General features: G+C 49.3%; 3 protein-coding genes across 16 annotated transcripts in view; all 3 read right to left on the bottom strand.

Annotated features, from left to right (window-relative positions):
* Positions 1-1968: 1968 nt before the first annotated feature.
* On the bottom strand, positions 1969-7105 carry LOC128769689 (heterogeneous nuclear ribonucleoprotein C). Of its 2 annotated transcripts, none has more exons than XM_053883618.1 (9): positions 6977-7105; positions 4783-4889; positions 3865-4130; positions 3713-3785; positions 3586-3639; positions 3355-3524; positions 3168-3281; positions 2800-2969; positions 1969-2395 (listed from the first exon to the last, which is right to left on the bottom strand). In XM_053883618.1, the coding sequence occupies exons 2-9, from the start codon at positions 4785-4787 to the stop codon at positions 2309-2311; spliced, it is 939 nt and encodes a 312-aa protein (XP_053739593.1). In that variant the 5' UTR covers positions 4788-4889; positions 6977-7105; the 3' UTR covers positions 1969-2308. The 2 variants fall into 2 exon arrangements, with proteins under 2 accessions (XP_053739593.1, XP_053739592.1); XM_053883617.1 differs by having other exon boundaries at positions 6460-7101.
* A 237-nt stretch (positions 7106-7342) lies between these two features.
* Positions 7343-11365, bottom strand: LOC128769737 (eukaryotic translation initiation factor 4 gamma 3-like). Of its 5 annotated transcripts, XM_053883710.1 has the most exons (16): positions 11244-11365; positions 10719-11024; positions 10485-10604; positions 10183-10416; positions 9957-10064; positions 9611-9892; positions 9420-9527; positions 9177-9314; positions 9016-9114; positions 8696-8812; positions 8532-8627; positions 8317-8385; positions 8100-8231; positions 7955-8036; positions 7751-7891; positions 7364-7692 (listed from the first exon to the last, which is right to left on the bottom strand). In XM_053883710.1, exons 2-16 carry the CDS (start codon positions 11004-11006, stop codon positions 7511-7513), a joined length of 2196 nt encoding a protein of 731 aa, XP_053739685.1. In that variant the 5' UTR covers positions 11007-11024; positions 11244-11365; the 3' UTR covers positions 7364-7510. The 5 variants fall into 5 exon arrangements, with proteins under 5 accessions (XP_053739686.1, XP_053739685.1, XP_053739687.1 ...); XM_053883711.1 differs by lacking the exon at positions 11244-11365 and having other exon boundaries at positions 7343-7625; positions 7773-7891; positions 10719-11237; XM_053883712.1 differs by lacking the exon at positions 11244-11365 and having other exon boundaries at positions 8100-8225; positions 8371-8385; positions 10719-11237.
* A 707-nt stretch (positions 11366-12072) lies between these two features.
* The window catches only part of LOC128769333 (supervillin-like), a 30168-nt gene continuing 27015 nt past the window's right edge, over positions 12073-15225 (bottom strand). For 8 of the 9 annotated variants that reach the window (XM_053882976.1, XM_053882974.1, XM_053882969.1 and 5 more), the window contains 5 exons: positions 15063-15218; positions 14860-15003; positions 14674-14795; positions 13873-14028; positions 12073-12582 (listed from right to left, as the gene is read on the bottom strand). In XM_053882976.1, coding sequence (XP_053738951.1) covers positions 12496-12582; positions 13873-14028; positions 14674-14795; positions 14860-15003; positions 15063-15218 — 665 coding nt within the window. In that variant the 3' untranslated portion in view covers positions 12073-12495. Of the gene's footprint in view, positions 12583-13749; positions 13772-13872; positions 14029-14673; positions 14796-14859; positions 15004-15062; positions 15219-15225 lie in introns of all 9 variants that reach the window. The other variant, XM_053882972.1, reaches the window with a different exon arrangement.

The raw sequence follows: 15225 nt of genomic DNA on the forward strand, positions 1-15225 counted from the left end.
CAAGAAGATGGAGCGAGCGCAAATCCGTCGCTTCTGCGCCAGCTTTATGATTAAAAGTGAGTTCACTTCTAGTCTGCGCTCGGACTGGAAGCAAACGAAACCACTTGATTTTAACCGTTTATGTCCTTTAAAGTCACGAATTTGGCAAATTCATGTGGACGATATGGAACTACGATATATGATGGATAATCGACGCCAAGTTATTTCACAAGGTTACATTTATTTTGCTTGAAATGTTCGTGGAAAATATTTTCTAGTTTTTGCGCGAATACAAAGAAAATTAAGACTGACGTATTTGTTCACGTTTATCTCTGGGCGTGCGCGAATAGTTGTTTGGGGGGAAATCAATATTCATTGATTTCCCCCCAAAGTATGTTGTAAAGTGAAGGATAGAATTGATACCTGCAGCCAAAGTGTTTGATTTCCAACTCTGCAGACGGACTCTTGTACTATGTGGGGCCCAAATGCGTCTACATGCGGCGGGTGGTCATGTCGCACGAGGAGCGCAAGCGCGTCCTCTCCGAGTGTCACAGCTGCCCCACCAGCGGCACGCACTACGGCGTCAGACGCACCCAGGACAAAGCGGTCGCCGGCTATTATTGGTCGTCGCTGCACAGGGACGCCATCCAGTGGGTGAGTCGGCGTGTTCACCTTTTTGTCTCGTGTTATACTCGCCATTTTTTAAATAAAACCTTGTAGTAGTTTATTGGTTTAGTCGCGTGATGTTTACTCTTTGACCTGCTTGTTGTCCGCACCTGGGGCGAAGAGTCAACCGTGTCCTGTCTGGTCGCAGGTGTCGTCGTGCGAGCACTGTCAGCTGAACAAAACCATCCGGTCTCTTCCTCGAGCCGTCCACTCCATCAAGGTAGCCCCGAGGCCTCTCCCTCAGTCTGGCAAACATTCCGACCCGTGTGGACTCGTGCAGGTCAAGCAGGCCTGGGAGGTCCTGGGGCTGGACCTGATCGGCCCGCTGCCCGAGACCTCCCGGGAGAACAAGTACATCGTGGCCATGACCGACCTCTTCACCAAGTGGGTCGTCGCTGAGCCCCTGCGCAGCACGTCGGAGAGCGAAGTGGGCGTGGCCATTGTGAAGAAGCTGCGGACCTTCGGCCTGGTCCGGAAAATCCTCACGCACCAGGAGAAGAGCTACGTGGACCAGGTGTGACTCTGACCGGGAGCAGAACTCAGCGATGCGGAGCTGAGTCCTTGTTTGTGCTCTGTCTGCAGCTCAACGAGAAGATCTTCGCGGCTCTGAGCGTCAGACACTCGGTGTCCACGTCGCTGCGGCCGCAGAAGAACAGAAAGGTAACGTGCGCGGTGGAAAGGTTTCACAAGCCGTTGACTGTTCTGACTTGCTCAGGTTGCTCGGACAACCAAAGCCATAAAGCAGGCCCTGTGGCAATACGTCAACAACCAGCACGACGACTGGGACCTGCAGCTCCCCAGCGTGGTCTACGACATCAACATCACGCCGCCGGTGAGCTCAAGAGATTCCCATCAAATTTGCACACGGGATTTTCAGTGGAACCTGAGGCTCTGATCTCTCCCTCCCCACAGGCTCCCGGGAAACGCACGCCGTTCTTCCTGATGTACAACAGAGCGCCTCTGCGGCCGGAGGAGCTCAACAGCTGCCCGGCGGGAGACGCCCTGGAAGTGGGCAACGCGGACGACGAGATCGAAAACGTCATCATCTCAGACCGGCTCCCGCAGAGTCTCCTGCTGCCCCGAGGGGACTCCACCGACGACGGCAAGTCCGGGAACCTGCATCAGATGGACGAGGACGAGCTGGAGGACAGACCCCGCCTGCTGGGCGGGAGGTTGGACCGGCAGCTGGTCCGCGTGGCCTTTCACCACGACCATTACTACTGGACCTCCGAGCCGGGGAAGATGGTGCACGAGATGGGATGAGCCCCATCCAGTAGCTGGACTGAGGAATAAAACATCTACGAGGTCAACAACCACGGAAACTTCTGGAATTTTAATTATTTTATTGCAATTTATTCCTTTACAGTTAAACGGAGATGTGTAGTATAAAAAACCGACAAAGACACACAATGACACACAACAAACAAACTCCATGAGAGAAAACCCAACAGACTAAAATCAAAATGGCCGACAGAGCGTCGACACGCTGACTTGGTAATAGCGGCTTGTTAAAAGAGAAGCTAACGACGGCATCCTCGAGGTTTGGGATGAAGGAAGTGTGCGTGTCGGTGCGTCATGCTCGTGTGGGGTCGACGGGAAAGATTAAAACAGGAGTGCCAGTTCCTACTGAGAGACCAGAGGGCGCCGCACGCCTCCTTCCGGATTACGAGTCGTCCTCGCCGTTGATGCTGTCGTCTCCGTCCACGTGCTCACCTTCCTCTTCCTCCTCGTCGTCATCGTCCGCCTTTATCTGCACAGCAGAGACTCATCAACCCTGGGGTCAGAGTGCGGGGACATGACTCCCCTGACTGGGCAGGAGAGTACAGTGTTCCCAATTTGACAAGAAAGAAAGAGAGAAGAGAGCGGAAGGAAGAAAGAGACAAAGAAAAAAGAGAAAGATAGGAAGAGAGAAAGAAAGATGGAGGAAAGAAGGAACAGAGAAAGAAAAAGGTAGAGAGAGGAAGAAAAAGGAAGCGCAAAAGAAAGAAAGACGGGAAGGAAGAATGATATAAAGGAAGAGGGAAAGGAAGGAATGAAGAGAGAAAGAAAGACAGGAAGGAAGAATGATAAAGAGGGAAAGGAAGGAAGAGAGAAAGAAAGGGAAAGGAAGGAATGAAGAGAGAAAGGAAGGAAGAAAGCCACACATGCGCTCACCTCTTCCTCCTCCAGCAGGTCTCCCTCCTCCTCTTCCTCGTCGATCTCCTCTCCTTCCTCGGAGTCGTTCAGCTCCTGACTGTTGCGCTCTCTCTTCAGGCCGTCGTCCTTGCTGCCTGAATGAGGCGGCGATGTCACTTCTCCAGGCTCCGTCTTCATACTCTTGCTCTCTGTGGGCCACAGCAGCAGTTCAGACCAGGCTGCTCCAGTTCAGACCTGCTGCCCACAGCTACTGCGGCTCCTTTTCCATCTTCTGTCTTTAATTCTCAACAAGTCCACCCCCCCTTCTTCATCTTCATCATCATCATGCTACATTCCAACCCATCACGTAGCTCCATGACTGGCTTTATTTTCCCTTCCCTCCTCACCAGACTTCTTGCTGTGGTCCTTCTCCATCCGCTCCAGACTCTGCAGCAGGTCGTCCACCTTGTTCTTGATCTGACTCAGCTCGCGCTTGATGGTCTGCAGCTCGTCCATCTTCACTGCGGAAACATTTCATCTCACAGCTTCATTTCCGTCGGCGTTTCACGGCGACGCTGGGCTGAGGTCACTCACTGGTTCTGGACGAGGTCCTCTGGCTGCTCTTGGACGAGGAGGAGAAGCTGCTCTTGGTTCTCCGGCTGCTCCCGCCGCCGCTGATGCTGACCCGCGGGCGCTTGGACGGGATCACGGCCCGGGACAGCGGGGGCGGGGGGGCCGGCACGCGGGAGGGGTAGGAATACATTCTGCAGGGGGGAGAGAGTGTGAGCGGTGCCGGAGGATGCCGACGCTCCTCAGAAGACTCACCTGTCGTAGTAGTCTCTCTGGAAGTCGTAGTCCAGGTCAAACGAGGAGCTGCTGCTGTGGACGTGCCAACAGACGCAGAGTGAGAAGCTGAATCTGTCGCCAGCACAGTCGGGGTCACATGACTCACCTGTACATGTCCCCGGCTGACCTTTTGGTGGTTTTAGACCGGTGCGGTTTGGGCTCTCCAGCCAGATTGATGTCTGAGAAGAAGAAGAAGAAGAAGTAGAAGTCAACCCAGTGGTGAGGTTGGATCCCGAGCCAGAGAGGCACCGTCCTCACCCAGCACTTGTCCCACGATCATGCGACCGTCCTCCCCGGCGACGGCGGCACGGGCGTTCCGCTCGTTCAGGTACTGCACGAAGGCGTAGCCCTTGTGGACGGAGCAGCCCACGATCTTGCCGTACTTGGAGAAGATGGCCTCCACGTCGCCCTTGGTGACCAGCACGGTGTTCAGGTTGCCGATGAAGACCCGGGAGTTGAGCGAGCGCGGGTCGGTCTTGTTGGTGATGTTGCTGCTGGCCATCAGGCTGGAGGTCTGCGAGCGACTGGCGGGGGAGACACACGGACACCAGGTTAGCGGCCGGCTATGAACCCGGGCGGCTGAGGAGGCCGGAACTGGACGGGCCTGCTGTCGGAGGGGAAGTTTGCAGTTAGAGCACAACAACCGAGGACAATATCGGAAACAGTGGCCCAAGTCGCTGCTGTTCTTCCAACATGTTCATTGGATATGGATCGATAACTTGTCGGTAGATGACTGACTGGTGGTGAGCTGGGGAGACAGTGGAACAGTCTCTGGTGTCGAAGATAAAGGCCAGTAACGGTGACTAACTGAAGCTCCCGTGCATGTCGACAGCTGCCTCACAGAGAGGATTCCTCCTTGAAAAGGTTTGATATTTCAGTCCAGAATAGAGCGGCTGAAGCGCTGCAGACAACAGGGGCGAACTTCTATACGTTGACCAGCAGGGGGCTACACAAAGAAACAGCCTCACTCAGTGAGTGTATTGATGCTAGCAGCTGAGGTTGTCTGGTTTTCCACACCAGGATCCTGAAGGGAACCGCTGATTAAGCGCAGACGTTTTCCTAAACCGACTCTTCTCTACGGCCCCAGGCAGAAGCGTGCGGTGTGGCAGCACAGAACATTGGTGAAAACATTGGCGGCAAGAGAAAGCGCCTGGGATTGGAACGGTCGTCACTCACTCCATAGCGTCTGTGTGCAGGGCTGTCGTCTGTCTGAGCTGTGACACTGTGGGCTTCAGTTTGGGCTGGTGTCTGGACCTTCACCTGCGCCCCTCGTGATTTTGGGACTGGGGCGACAGAAACACACACCTCAGTCAAGCTGAGCAGGTTACGATGAGTCATGGCTTACCTGTGCGCCGCGATTGGAAGAACAGTGGTGTTAGGAAAACAAACAGCGATGGAAGAGGGGAGCGCTTTTCTATCAACCCTGCTTTCATAATCATAACATGAAGGTGGCTCCACTCCAGGACTACACTTCGAGTGAGCAGGAGATTGATGTAGGAAGTGGTCATTTTTAATGGCTTTTTTTTTTTTAAGTTTCGCTGCCTTTTCAGATTCCAACACTTCCATATGGTCATGTTTACATTCCAATCTCTGTCCTATTTAACTTGTTTTTCATGGTTGAATAGAAATGATGATGAATCAAGATCTAATATGACATTGCCAAAAGAATCTCCATTTAAACATAATATAGCATTTTAGCTTTAGCTTATTGCCACCAGCCTGATAACATGCAGGCCACTAGCCTCCAGCCAAATCTGCAGCCGCGCTTTTGGTCACTACATATCAAATAAAGACATAAACCACCAGGTTCCATCCACATATTTGATCAATGTCCACCAGCATCATGATTTAGAGTCGACGCAGGAGCCACATCACAGGCATACACCATCATTTCAACTGGTAAAAACAAGTTAAATAGGTCAGACAACTGCGCAGACATGCGTTTATATTTGAAGGACAGTTGCAGCCCTAACATCAAAACTGGATAAAGACAAAAAGTAAATGATAATGTAAATAATAAAGGGGTTGATAAAAACCTGCTGTTTCAAGAGGCTCCACTTTGTCCCACTAGCAGACTTGATCTTTCAACTAGGCCAGACTAATATTGGATCCTGTCACACGTGTGCCATGTCTGCTTTAGCTCCCTTGTTTACCTGCTCAGCTGTAAGAGCTGAAGCCCTAGTACAACACGGATCCAGCAGTAAAACCAACATGTGTCGCTAGGAGGCAGAGACATTCTCATAAATACAATCATCTGCTAAGAGAACACTGATTGGTGTTGAGCCAGAAAGCAAGAGAACATTGCTTTAGCTTGAGACTTTAAATCCCTGTTGAGTGATAGTTTTGGCAGGAATATTGTGTATTACGTTGTGTATTTATTCGTTTATATTTAGTATTTTTTGTACATCTTTCTGATACGTATTTGTCTCATATTTATTTATTTTTGGACATATCGTTTTTGGAAACCGGAGGACTCAGACCGAAAATTCGTTGCCATAATATAGTGATATGTTTTTGTGCAATGACAATTAAGAAAGTGTAAGTGTAAAGTTTCATGTACATTGACTTAATGGGGGGGAGGATAAATACAGAGGAGAAGTTATGGGCTGATGATTGCTCTGTTCTTTCATTGGATCATACAGTTAACATAACTAAAGGCTGAATCTTAAACAGCAAAGCTTTATTTATCTTTATCTCACGTGAATGTGTCTGGGTCGATGTGTGCTCTCAATGGGCTGAAGTGAAACACGTGACTTAGGTGGTACAACAAGAAAAATGAAGGCTCCTTCTTGTTTGAAAAATCCACAGACAAACATCCGATCAGTTCGAGAAACTCGTGAATTCAAGATTTACCTAAACCATCCTCAACTCACACGCCAGGACAGCGCCACCCCGAGGTGAGAGTGTGCAACACAGGCCCGGCGCCACCCTGGAGGGCTCCAGCTAGCTTGGCTAACGTTATCCAACCATCAATGGAAAAATACAGAACCGTGCACTTCACATCTCAACAGCACCAGTTCAAGAGTTCGAAAAAAACCCTGCAAAACTCGGTCGGGTCGACAATCTTGAATGACTCATGGCTCTAACGGCTATGCGTAGCTCTAACATGATAAAAATCCAGCCAAACAAATGGGCTCCGGTGTCGAAAAGTCTCCACTGCACTTATCGCAAAAATAAGACAATCGTATTTGCGTGAAAAAGAAAGGAAATGGCGCTACTGTGCATCCAAAAGCAGCGTCTCTTGGCCAGCTAACTCGCTAGCAAGCAGCTAGCAACAGCCCGCTCTGCTTGAAAAAGGCTCGGTGGAAAAAAAATCCAAAAACAAAACAAAAAGGGAAAAATGAAAAATAGCTGGGAACAAAATACTCACCACGACCTGTACGAGTAAAATGTCTTGCTTTGGGTAAAATTTGTGTAAGTTAGGTCGTCCTTACGGCGCTGCGGGCTACCTTCTCTCCTAGCCGCCGAGCTAACTCCGCTAGCAGCAAGCGGGGTCTCGGTGGCGCAGCACGCAGGCGCTTGTTTTATCCCACCGGCTCGTCCCAGTGACCGCGGCTCGCTGGTTGGCTGCCGCGCCAGTGGCGCCCAAGTGAGTAAATCCAACCAGCTTCAACCTCGCTCAGAATAGGTTGCGATTGTATCTTACGACTGATTTTAAATGACACTTCATTGTGGTTTTAAACAAATGTTAATAAAGAAACCTCTGGATGTTATTTTCATTTAAACAATGGGAGAGTTTGGCTTTATTTACACACAACATTGACGTCTCATAAACATTTACTATAACAATAGAAAGCATTTTTTTTTTGCACACATAGATTTATAAAAAAAAAAAAAAAAACTTAAGGAATGATTTTTAGGGCTAAGAACTGACTTCCAGCTGGATGAAAATGTGGATAAAAATCTAGTACGAGTCCAACTTCTCCACGATCTCTCTGAGCCAGGTGAAGAAGAAGGCGACAGAGCGCAGCGCCGCCTCCTTGCCGTCCTGCTCGCCGGGGTCCCGGCTCGACTCCCACCTGTAGAAGGCACCTCTGGAGATCACGTCGCACTCGTAGAGTTCGTCAAAGAACATTTGCATGAGATCTGTTCAGAGGAGGGGAAGAGTGAGGCCAGGCACACGGGGTGGGTTTTTGCCACTCACAGTTCGGGTGCTTCATCTTCACCATCAGGGCCTGCAGGGCGTACAGAGCCTGCAGCTCCTTCTCTTCACCCTCCACGTACTTCCACAGGAGCCTCCTCCTCAGGCAGATCAGCTTGATGTCCACCTTGTAGATCTTCTGATCTGAGAGATGAGGGACATCACAGCGGAGGGACTGGTGTGAGGGCAGCCCACGGTGGGACTTACAGCTGATGGCAGAGCGGCAGATGCAGGTCATCAGGCTCCTCACGAACGTGGAGGAGGAGGTTTGCTGCGGGTCCAGGTTCTCCTTCACAGAGAAAAGGAGGGTGTTTCATGACAGCAGAGGTCAAAGGTAAATCGTGAAGCCCACCTCAATCCAGTCAGAAATCTCCCTGTTGCTGGCCTGCCTCTGGATCATGCTGTCCAGGTGTCTGGTCAGGTCTTCTGAGCTCATCCTGGTCTCTACACGCAGCTTCCCATTCTGCTCAGCAGAGGCCTGAAACTACACACTCAATATCAGCGACTTGTTTTGGATCAACACTAAATTTGGCAAGAGCTTTAATGGTGGCTTGTCGCACATGACAAACCTCAGCACTGTCAGAATCCTGCTCATCGTCTTGGACCTGTACCTGAGGACCCACTTCTGACTCCACAGTCTGCAGGAAGGGGCACAAACTAATGTCTGGATTCAGTTAAGATAAACAAATGTCAGTGCACGACAAGGACACGTGGTGGAACAGCGACAGATTTAGGAATAACAGCTGCTGAATGTGGAACTGTTGGAGAACAGAGGAGCTGAGACCTTGCTGCTCTGGTGGTCCACCTGCTCCAGGACCTCCACAGAGGTGTCCTCAGGAGAGCTGTGCTTCTTCTCCTTGGCTTCTTCCAAAAACTCTGACTATAGTTGGAGACAAAACACGTTTTTGACAATGAAAACAGACAGAAAGGAGGGCAAACCTTGCTGACCTCAGCAGTATGTTGGTCACCAGGTATGTCCTGAACTGTGGAGTCTTCTTGGGTCTGTCCTGCAGAACTAAATGCACTTACATCTTCCTGAAGTTCCTCACCAAGCACTGTCTTCTTCTGAATGATGAGATGAGGTCAGACAGGTCAGACCCAGATAAAGTATGTGGACAAGAAAACTTAAGGAATGATTTTTAGGGAGATAAAGTATGTGGACAAGAGAGTTGAAGTCTAGTGGCACCTGAAGGAACTGCAGCTACCCTCAACTGATTCACCCTCAGAGCTACTTTTGATGTTCAAGTGCAAACTAGAAGACCACAAACCTGAGAAGTATTCTGGTGGTCCGAGTCATCCTGGATCTTCGCCTGAGTGGTCACCTCTGTGGGTCTCACCTCTCTTTTCCCTGACTCCACTGTCGGAACCTGGAGACATAGACAGGAATTTTAGTGTCAGATCAGAAACATGTTGGAAAGACGTGTATTACTTTTAGGGAATCAGAAGAATCAGAACTATTCTGATGGTCCGAATCATTCTGGAGCTCCGTTTCCTCTTGAGTGGTCCCTTCTGTAGGACTCGCCTCGTGTTTCACCGACTCCTCTGTAAACTCCACAGACTCCACCGTCTGTGTGAGCGGAAACGATCCATCAACTGACTTTCATTGTTGAGCTGAGGTTTTTGGTTTTGAAGTGAAATAAGAGTAACTGTCGGAGCACAGCGGAGCTCAGACCTTGCTGGAGTCACACTCGTCCCGGATCTGCGTGTCCACCTGAGAGATCACTTCTGGGGAACCGTCCTTCCTTTCCTCCAGCTCTTCTGAAAACTCTGACTCACCCGTCTGTAGACACAAACAGGACACGTCAGGTTTGTGTCGGGTGAATTTTTGAAGCATTAAACGCTCATTTAATGGTGTTGACAAACCTCGACATTCTCTGAGATTTTCTTGGCTCCTGCAGACCTCAGCTGCTCTTCAGCATGTCGCGGCTCCTCAGCCTTGTTCTGGCAGTGGATTTCACCGACGGCATCTTGTTCTCCAGAGGACGACTGTCTGAAGCGATCCCTCCGTCTCTGGGCTCTTTTCCATCTGCTCCTTTGACCAAACCTGGAATCACCGAAGGGGACGTCCTGCCGCTGCTGCTTCACCTGCTCTGCACTGCGGTGGTTCTGGGTGGAGGTCTCAGCTCCATCTGTCACCCATTGGTTCTGGGGAAGCATGAAGGGTTTGGCTGACACTTCTACAGACGAGGAGCCGTTTCTTTACGACTACCTTTCGAAGGTTCATCACATCCTGCAACATGTAGCTGATCCTGGGGGAGCTTCTCCCCTCTGTAACAATCCTGTCCATCCTGCTGAAGTGCTGGTCCATGAGGACTTGCTGACCAGATCAGGAGATAATGTTGCGTTTAAAACACCATGTTACACTGTGAATATGGGCCGTATGGAGTCGGGGTGAAGACACACGTCTTTAAATCCCGGCCTTGTGCTGACCTTACCTTCTCCCGACTCAAGTCCAGGTCCTTCCCGATGGCATGCAGCAGCTGGCACAGGCCCTCCAGAGACACCTCATCCGAATGGTTCAGAAGCCTTGAGACGTACTCGTGCATGATGGCGACTTTGATGAGCTTGACTTTGAACAGCTCGCCCACGAATTTGATATTCCCCTCAAATCGCTTCTTCGCCTCCGCCCGGGCTTCCTCCAGCTCTTCCGGAACGCACCACTTCTCCTCCTGAAGAGGGTTCAAAACCACACCTTATTCCGAAACTGCTTCTCTTGGTGCAGTTTTGGAACCCTCACCTCTCGCTCCGTCTGCATGTTCCTGTCATGAACATTCTCAAACGCTGTCAGACACTGGTGCAAGAGCAGCTTCTGGAAGGTCACCAACCCTCCTGGCTCAGTGGAGCTTTGGACACTGATCTGAGGAGGAACACGCCACATTTGAGCCGTCAGAGGACACAAGTTCAGCGACCACTGACGCTCCACCAATCCGTGACATTCATCCTGAAGAGGGAAACCTGAGGCACAACTTACCCCGATCAGGTGGCAACACATCTTGGCATAAGCTTCCGACCTGCTGGGCTCAGACATGGCCTTCTCCTGAATGATGTTGATGACTCCCCTCAGTCTTTCCTCTGTGTCAACCCTCAGGCGTTTGGCCCGTTTCACCAGCTGCTTCAGCGTTTCGGAGCTCATGACGTTGAGGATCAGGAAAAACTGCTTCAGCAGTTCCTGGGTCTTAAACTGCTCCTTGTCCAAAGTCTTCTCCGGAGCCGCCCATCCATTTTCCTCCCTCGGCTCTTTGTCACGGTGCTGCATCATTGAAGTTCTAGGTCTCGGCTGAGGACGGAGGTGTTTTGGGGAGAAAGTGAGGATTCAGTTCAGCGTGTGGATGCCTCAAGTTATACCTAAGCTGCGTGGCCTAAATACTTGAACAGAGTCTGGATCCTAAATTGTACATTCTATGGAAACTTTGACCGTCCTTTATAGCAAGTTACAATGGTGCTGGTTCTTTTTCAACCAGTAAATGTTAGCGGACAGCAAAGGTCTTATACTCACGGACACTAAGGTCACAGTCGCCCGACTTTTATCTCTTCCAGACAGTTTTGCTAATAAAGAACTAGCAGCCGTGGAGCTTGTCTGACACTGCTGTTCCGACTGCTGTGAAGCCTGTCTTTAAACTGAACAGGATCAAAGCAAAAATATACACGTTTTGGCTTCTGTGCTTCAACAGCTCACCAAGACTTAAAGGCAAGTTAATGTTCCTTAAAGAGCTGCCAACAAATGTCTCCTTGTCTCTGCAGCAACATCTATTATGAGGCGTTAGCATCATGCTAGGTGGAAGCGGAAAACCTAAAGCTTAGTTTCATTGTTTCGATTTATTAAAGCTTTAAGTTACCTTTGTTGATTTTTAGGAGCTAAAGAATTATCATGGGGCTAATGGAAAAAACAGGAAGCTGGTGTTGCGTGATGGAGGATTTCCCAGTCGGAAAGTGGGCGAATCCACTGCACACCGAGTTCACAATCCAAGATGGCTTCCCCAAATGTAAACAAGACGTTTTGAGTAAATAAAATACAGCAGTAGAAACAAACGTTTTCTCTTCGTCCGGTTTTCCAGTTGCAAAAAGAGCTTGTTTATCAAGAAGTTGCTTATAACTGGACAAGACTAGCTTATGTGGACGTACGTAGCATACGTACGTAGTGGGACTCAAGGTTGCCTTTTATCGAGCCATTAGCGCTAGGTGCGACTTATGTTTATCAGTTTAGAGTCACATTATTTTTCTATATGTGAAGCAAATGCCACCAAAACAGCAGGTTAGTTAACGTGAATTAGCATGTAGCGACGTAGCTGCGGGAGGCGAAGAAACGACAGAAACCCACTTGAGCATCAGCATCTATTTCTTTTATCACAAAGTTCTTAGAAATGCAGACTAGAATTTCTGTATATAAACTGTACACAAAAAGCAAGGCACTATACAATCCAACTCATCGATCCATCCGTCATCCCGTCGATATTTAGATACAGCTTCTCTCTCACGTCTCCGTCACGCTGAGGAACGACAGGCTTTTGTGGCCTTCACTGGAGAGTTATAAACGCGCACATGTATTAAAAACAACACAATATATACAGTCACACAGCTTGGCACTCGGACGCGGGGAGTCACTGGCTTCCACAGGGGCAGGTACACGGTCAGAACATGGCTTTCGTTTCTACGTCGTAACAGCACAGATGAGCGGGGGTCTCCAGCCTCGTCGTCCTTTCTCCTCTCCAGTTGTCGTCACAGTGTTGGATTATATCCTCAAAACTTCCTTAAAACAGTCCTTTCGACTTCTTCAGGTTCACTTGCTTCCACGCCGGCAGGCGGTCGTACTCTTCTCTTGTCATTTCTAAAGCGAGCTGGAGCAGATCGGGACAGAAGGTTAAGTTAGGGTCAGGTGTGAGGGGCGCTGCGTCTGTGGAAAGGTTTCGAGAACCCTCCGGTGCGACCGTGTGAACATCTGTACCTTGACAGTATAAATCAAACTTTCTCACAGACAGTACCAGGACTTGAAAGATCACATTTGATTTTATACCCAGAATGACTTAAAATAAATATATATGTTTAAATAATAAATAAATGTTTATTTGTGACTATTTTCTCAGCCACTAGAATCCAGAGCTCTTTCTGTGCACCTTTTTAATTGTCATTTTACAAGGCAGAACAAGTAACCCTACAGATTTGCCCTTTCTTATATACTTTAGAGTCAGTTTTTCAAAAATATTGTGAAGTTAAAAATGTCACGCACACTCAGTGCTGCATTAAGTGCCGTTGTAATGTTCTTTAATGTGCCACATTTTGGGGGAAAGCTCAGAAAATGTGTGGGTGCATGTTGCTACGCCAGTAAGAATTAACTTCCTGTTGTGAGTTTAAATTTTTTGAGGACATTTTGGGCGACCTCAAAGTTGTGATAGACACTCAGGTGAAAGGGGTCGTGCTCCACACAGACAGTGACTCAGCAAAATCACAGCTAGACTCAGGGTGAAAGGTGAAAGGTCAGTGTTGCGGCGGCAGAGTGAAATAGAGGTGGACGATCACGTGACAACAACCTCCTGGTAGTGACTCTGTCGTTGCCTGTTACCATAGCAACTTCTGAAGCTTTACTGAGGCATCATGGGAGTTGGCTTTGACATGTCATCCACATTCCATGACCCCTCTCCTACATTTGTCTTGCTCTACTACCCTCGCTTCTCCCACTCTGCTCCTTCCTTTGCTGCCATCCTTCACTCCTCTATATCTTCTCTCCATCCATGGCCTCTTATTTTCTCCTACCCACTCACTTTCACTCTTCATCCGTCTCTCCACACTACTGCTCTGTCCACCCCCTCCCTCATTGTCCTCCTACTCAGCCTCTCTCCTGCCCACTAACCTGCTCCCTCTCCTCTTCCTTCTCCGCTCATCCATTTCGGTGAGGCGTGACACGAGCGACTGAGCGGAGGAGACGGAATCGTGTCTCGTCGCGCCAGAGAAAAGAGTGAGTGAAAAGAGGACAGACTGCTCGTGCAAACGTGAGCGACTGCTCTTACCTGCATCCGTCTAAGACTTGCTCTGTGAAACGAGGGTGAGATGGATGAATGAGTGAGTCTTTAAAGCTCTGTTGACGGCGATGATGTCGGCGACAAACGCGCTCAGCTGTTGACTAGACTGACCTCAAAGTCCTGGTCGGACAAGTAGATCTCCAGGCGGAGCGGGTCCACTCCCTCCGGCAGGGGCCGGCTCTGCAGCTGGGCCAGAGGGTAGATGTTCTGACTGAGCCGGGCCAACACGTCCTCCACCAGGATGATCTGGTTACACACTTCAGCCTCCTGCACAATGCGAGTATTATTACTAGGGATGGGACTTTTACAAGCTCATTACGATCAATGAATTACAACAAAAATATTTATTTTAATTTAACAACAGGGAACCTTTGTCAGTGCAGGAGTTCCTGGTCCCCTGATCACACTGATGCACAAGACACGTGGCAGCAAGGATGAGAACAACAACAACAAACATGGAGGAATCCCTGAACAAAAGCAAACAAAAGCATCTGTTTGCTTTGGTTCAGGGAGGTTTTTCACTATACATTGACCAGGGTTTCCACCACTCTGAATGGACTTGAAATTCTTATACAAATATTTCAAGACATTAGAAGAGCTTTAGTTAAAATAAGGTGATATAAAAACTTGAGTACAGCCACCATCGTGATTTATTGTGCTAAACTGATAGAAAATAAACAATATTCTGTGGTTTAAATGTATGTGTGGGTCCATCATTTGATTCAGTAATATAACCAAATTCACTCAAATTGAAAAATGTGGCTTCTCGTGGCAAGTATTCTGATACCATTAAACTGCGATGAATTGAGATTAGTTCATCACAAACTCTCCAATGAACAAGATTTGTTTTAAATGGAATCCCACCCCTGATTATTACACCTACTACAAAGCGTAAAGTGGTGAAAGTCTGACCTTCTCTGTGATCTCGGCCACGTCCTCCCGGTGCTCCCAGCTGGGGAACATGTTGGTGAAGGTCAGAGGTTCCAGTCCCGCGTGGATCAGATACGACTTCTGGGTCTTTTTGTCGCCCTTTTCTAAAAAGGTGAAAAGAGTTTTTTAATATCAGTCTGCAGCGCAGGCTCGGCCGGTTGGCGGCACCTTTGCAGTACTGCAGCACCGTCTCCATCGCACACTTCCTGTCGACGTCCCAGCGGATTCTTGCGGAGCCCGTGCTCTCGCTGTCCTGAGGCCACCAGCCCTGCCACAGGTAGACCTCGTGGAAGTTGTCCACCAGGAACAAGGCTGAAGGAAGGACAGGGATTTGGACTTGAGTTTGAGGGAGGTTTGAGAGTGGCGCTCACCTGGTTGTGCTGCGTTGTAAAGCTCCTCCTGCAGGAAGGGCAGAGAGCAGACCAGCTCGGGAGCTCGCGACGGGTTGAAGAACTCGGTCGCCACAAACTCCCCGGAAGTGCTGCTCAGCTGGAAGAGCCTCGGGGTGAAGTTAAATTTGCCTGGATCTGAAAA

The sequence above is a fragment of the Synchiropus splendidus genome, chromosome 13 (assembly GCF_027744825.2).
Source record: "Synchiropus splendidus isolate RoL2022-P1 chromosome 13, RoL_Sspl_1.0, whole genome shotgun sequence".
NCBI lineage: Eukaryota > Metazoa > Chordata > Actinopteri > Syngnathiformes > Callionymidae > Synchiropus > Synchiropus splendidus.

What these genes read in the sequence shown, in the direction of transcription:
- LOC128769689 (XM_053883618.1), bottom strand. An exon ending in GATCGTGGGACAAGTGCTGG is followed by an intron (nt 3,786 to 3,864) that starts GTGAGGACGGTG and finishes TCTTCTTCTCAG; the next exon opens with ACATCAATCTGGCTGGAGAG. An exon ending in GAGGACCTCGTCCAGAACCA is followed by an intron (nt 3,282 to 3,354) that starts GTGAGTGACCTC and finishes ATGTTTCCGCAG; the next exon opens with TGAAGATGGACGAGCTGCAG.
- LOC128769737 (XM_053883710.1), bottom strand. Translation starts at nt 11,006, where the DNA reads ATGATGCAGCACCGTGACAAAGAGCCGAGGGAGGAAAATGGATGGGCG. An exon ending in AGGATTCTGACAGTGCTGAG is followed by an intron (nt 8,232 to 8,316) that starts GTTTGTCATGTG and finishes TTGAGTGTGTAG; the next exon opens with TTTCAGGCCTCTGCTGAGCA. An exon ending in CTGCCGCTCTGCCATCAGCT is followed by an intron (nt 7,892 to 7,954) that starts GTAAGTCCCACC and finishes CTCATCTCTCAG; the next exon opens with ATCAGAAGATCTACAAGGTG.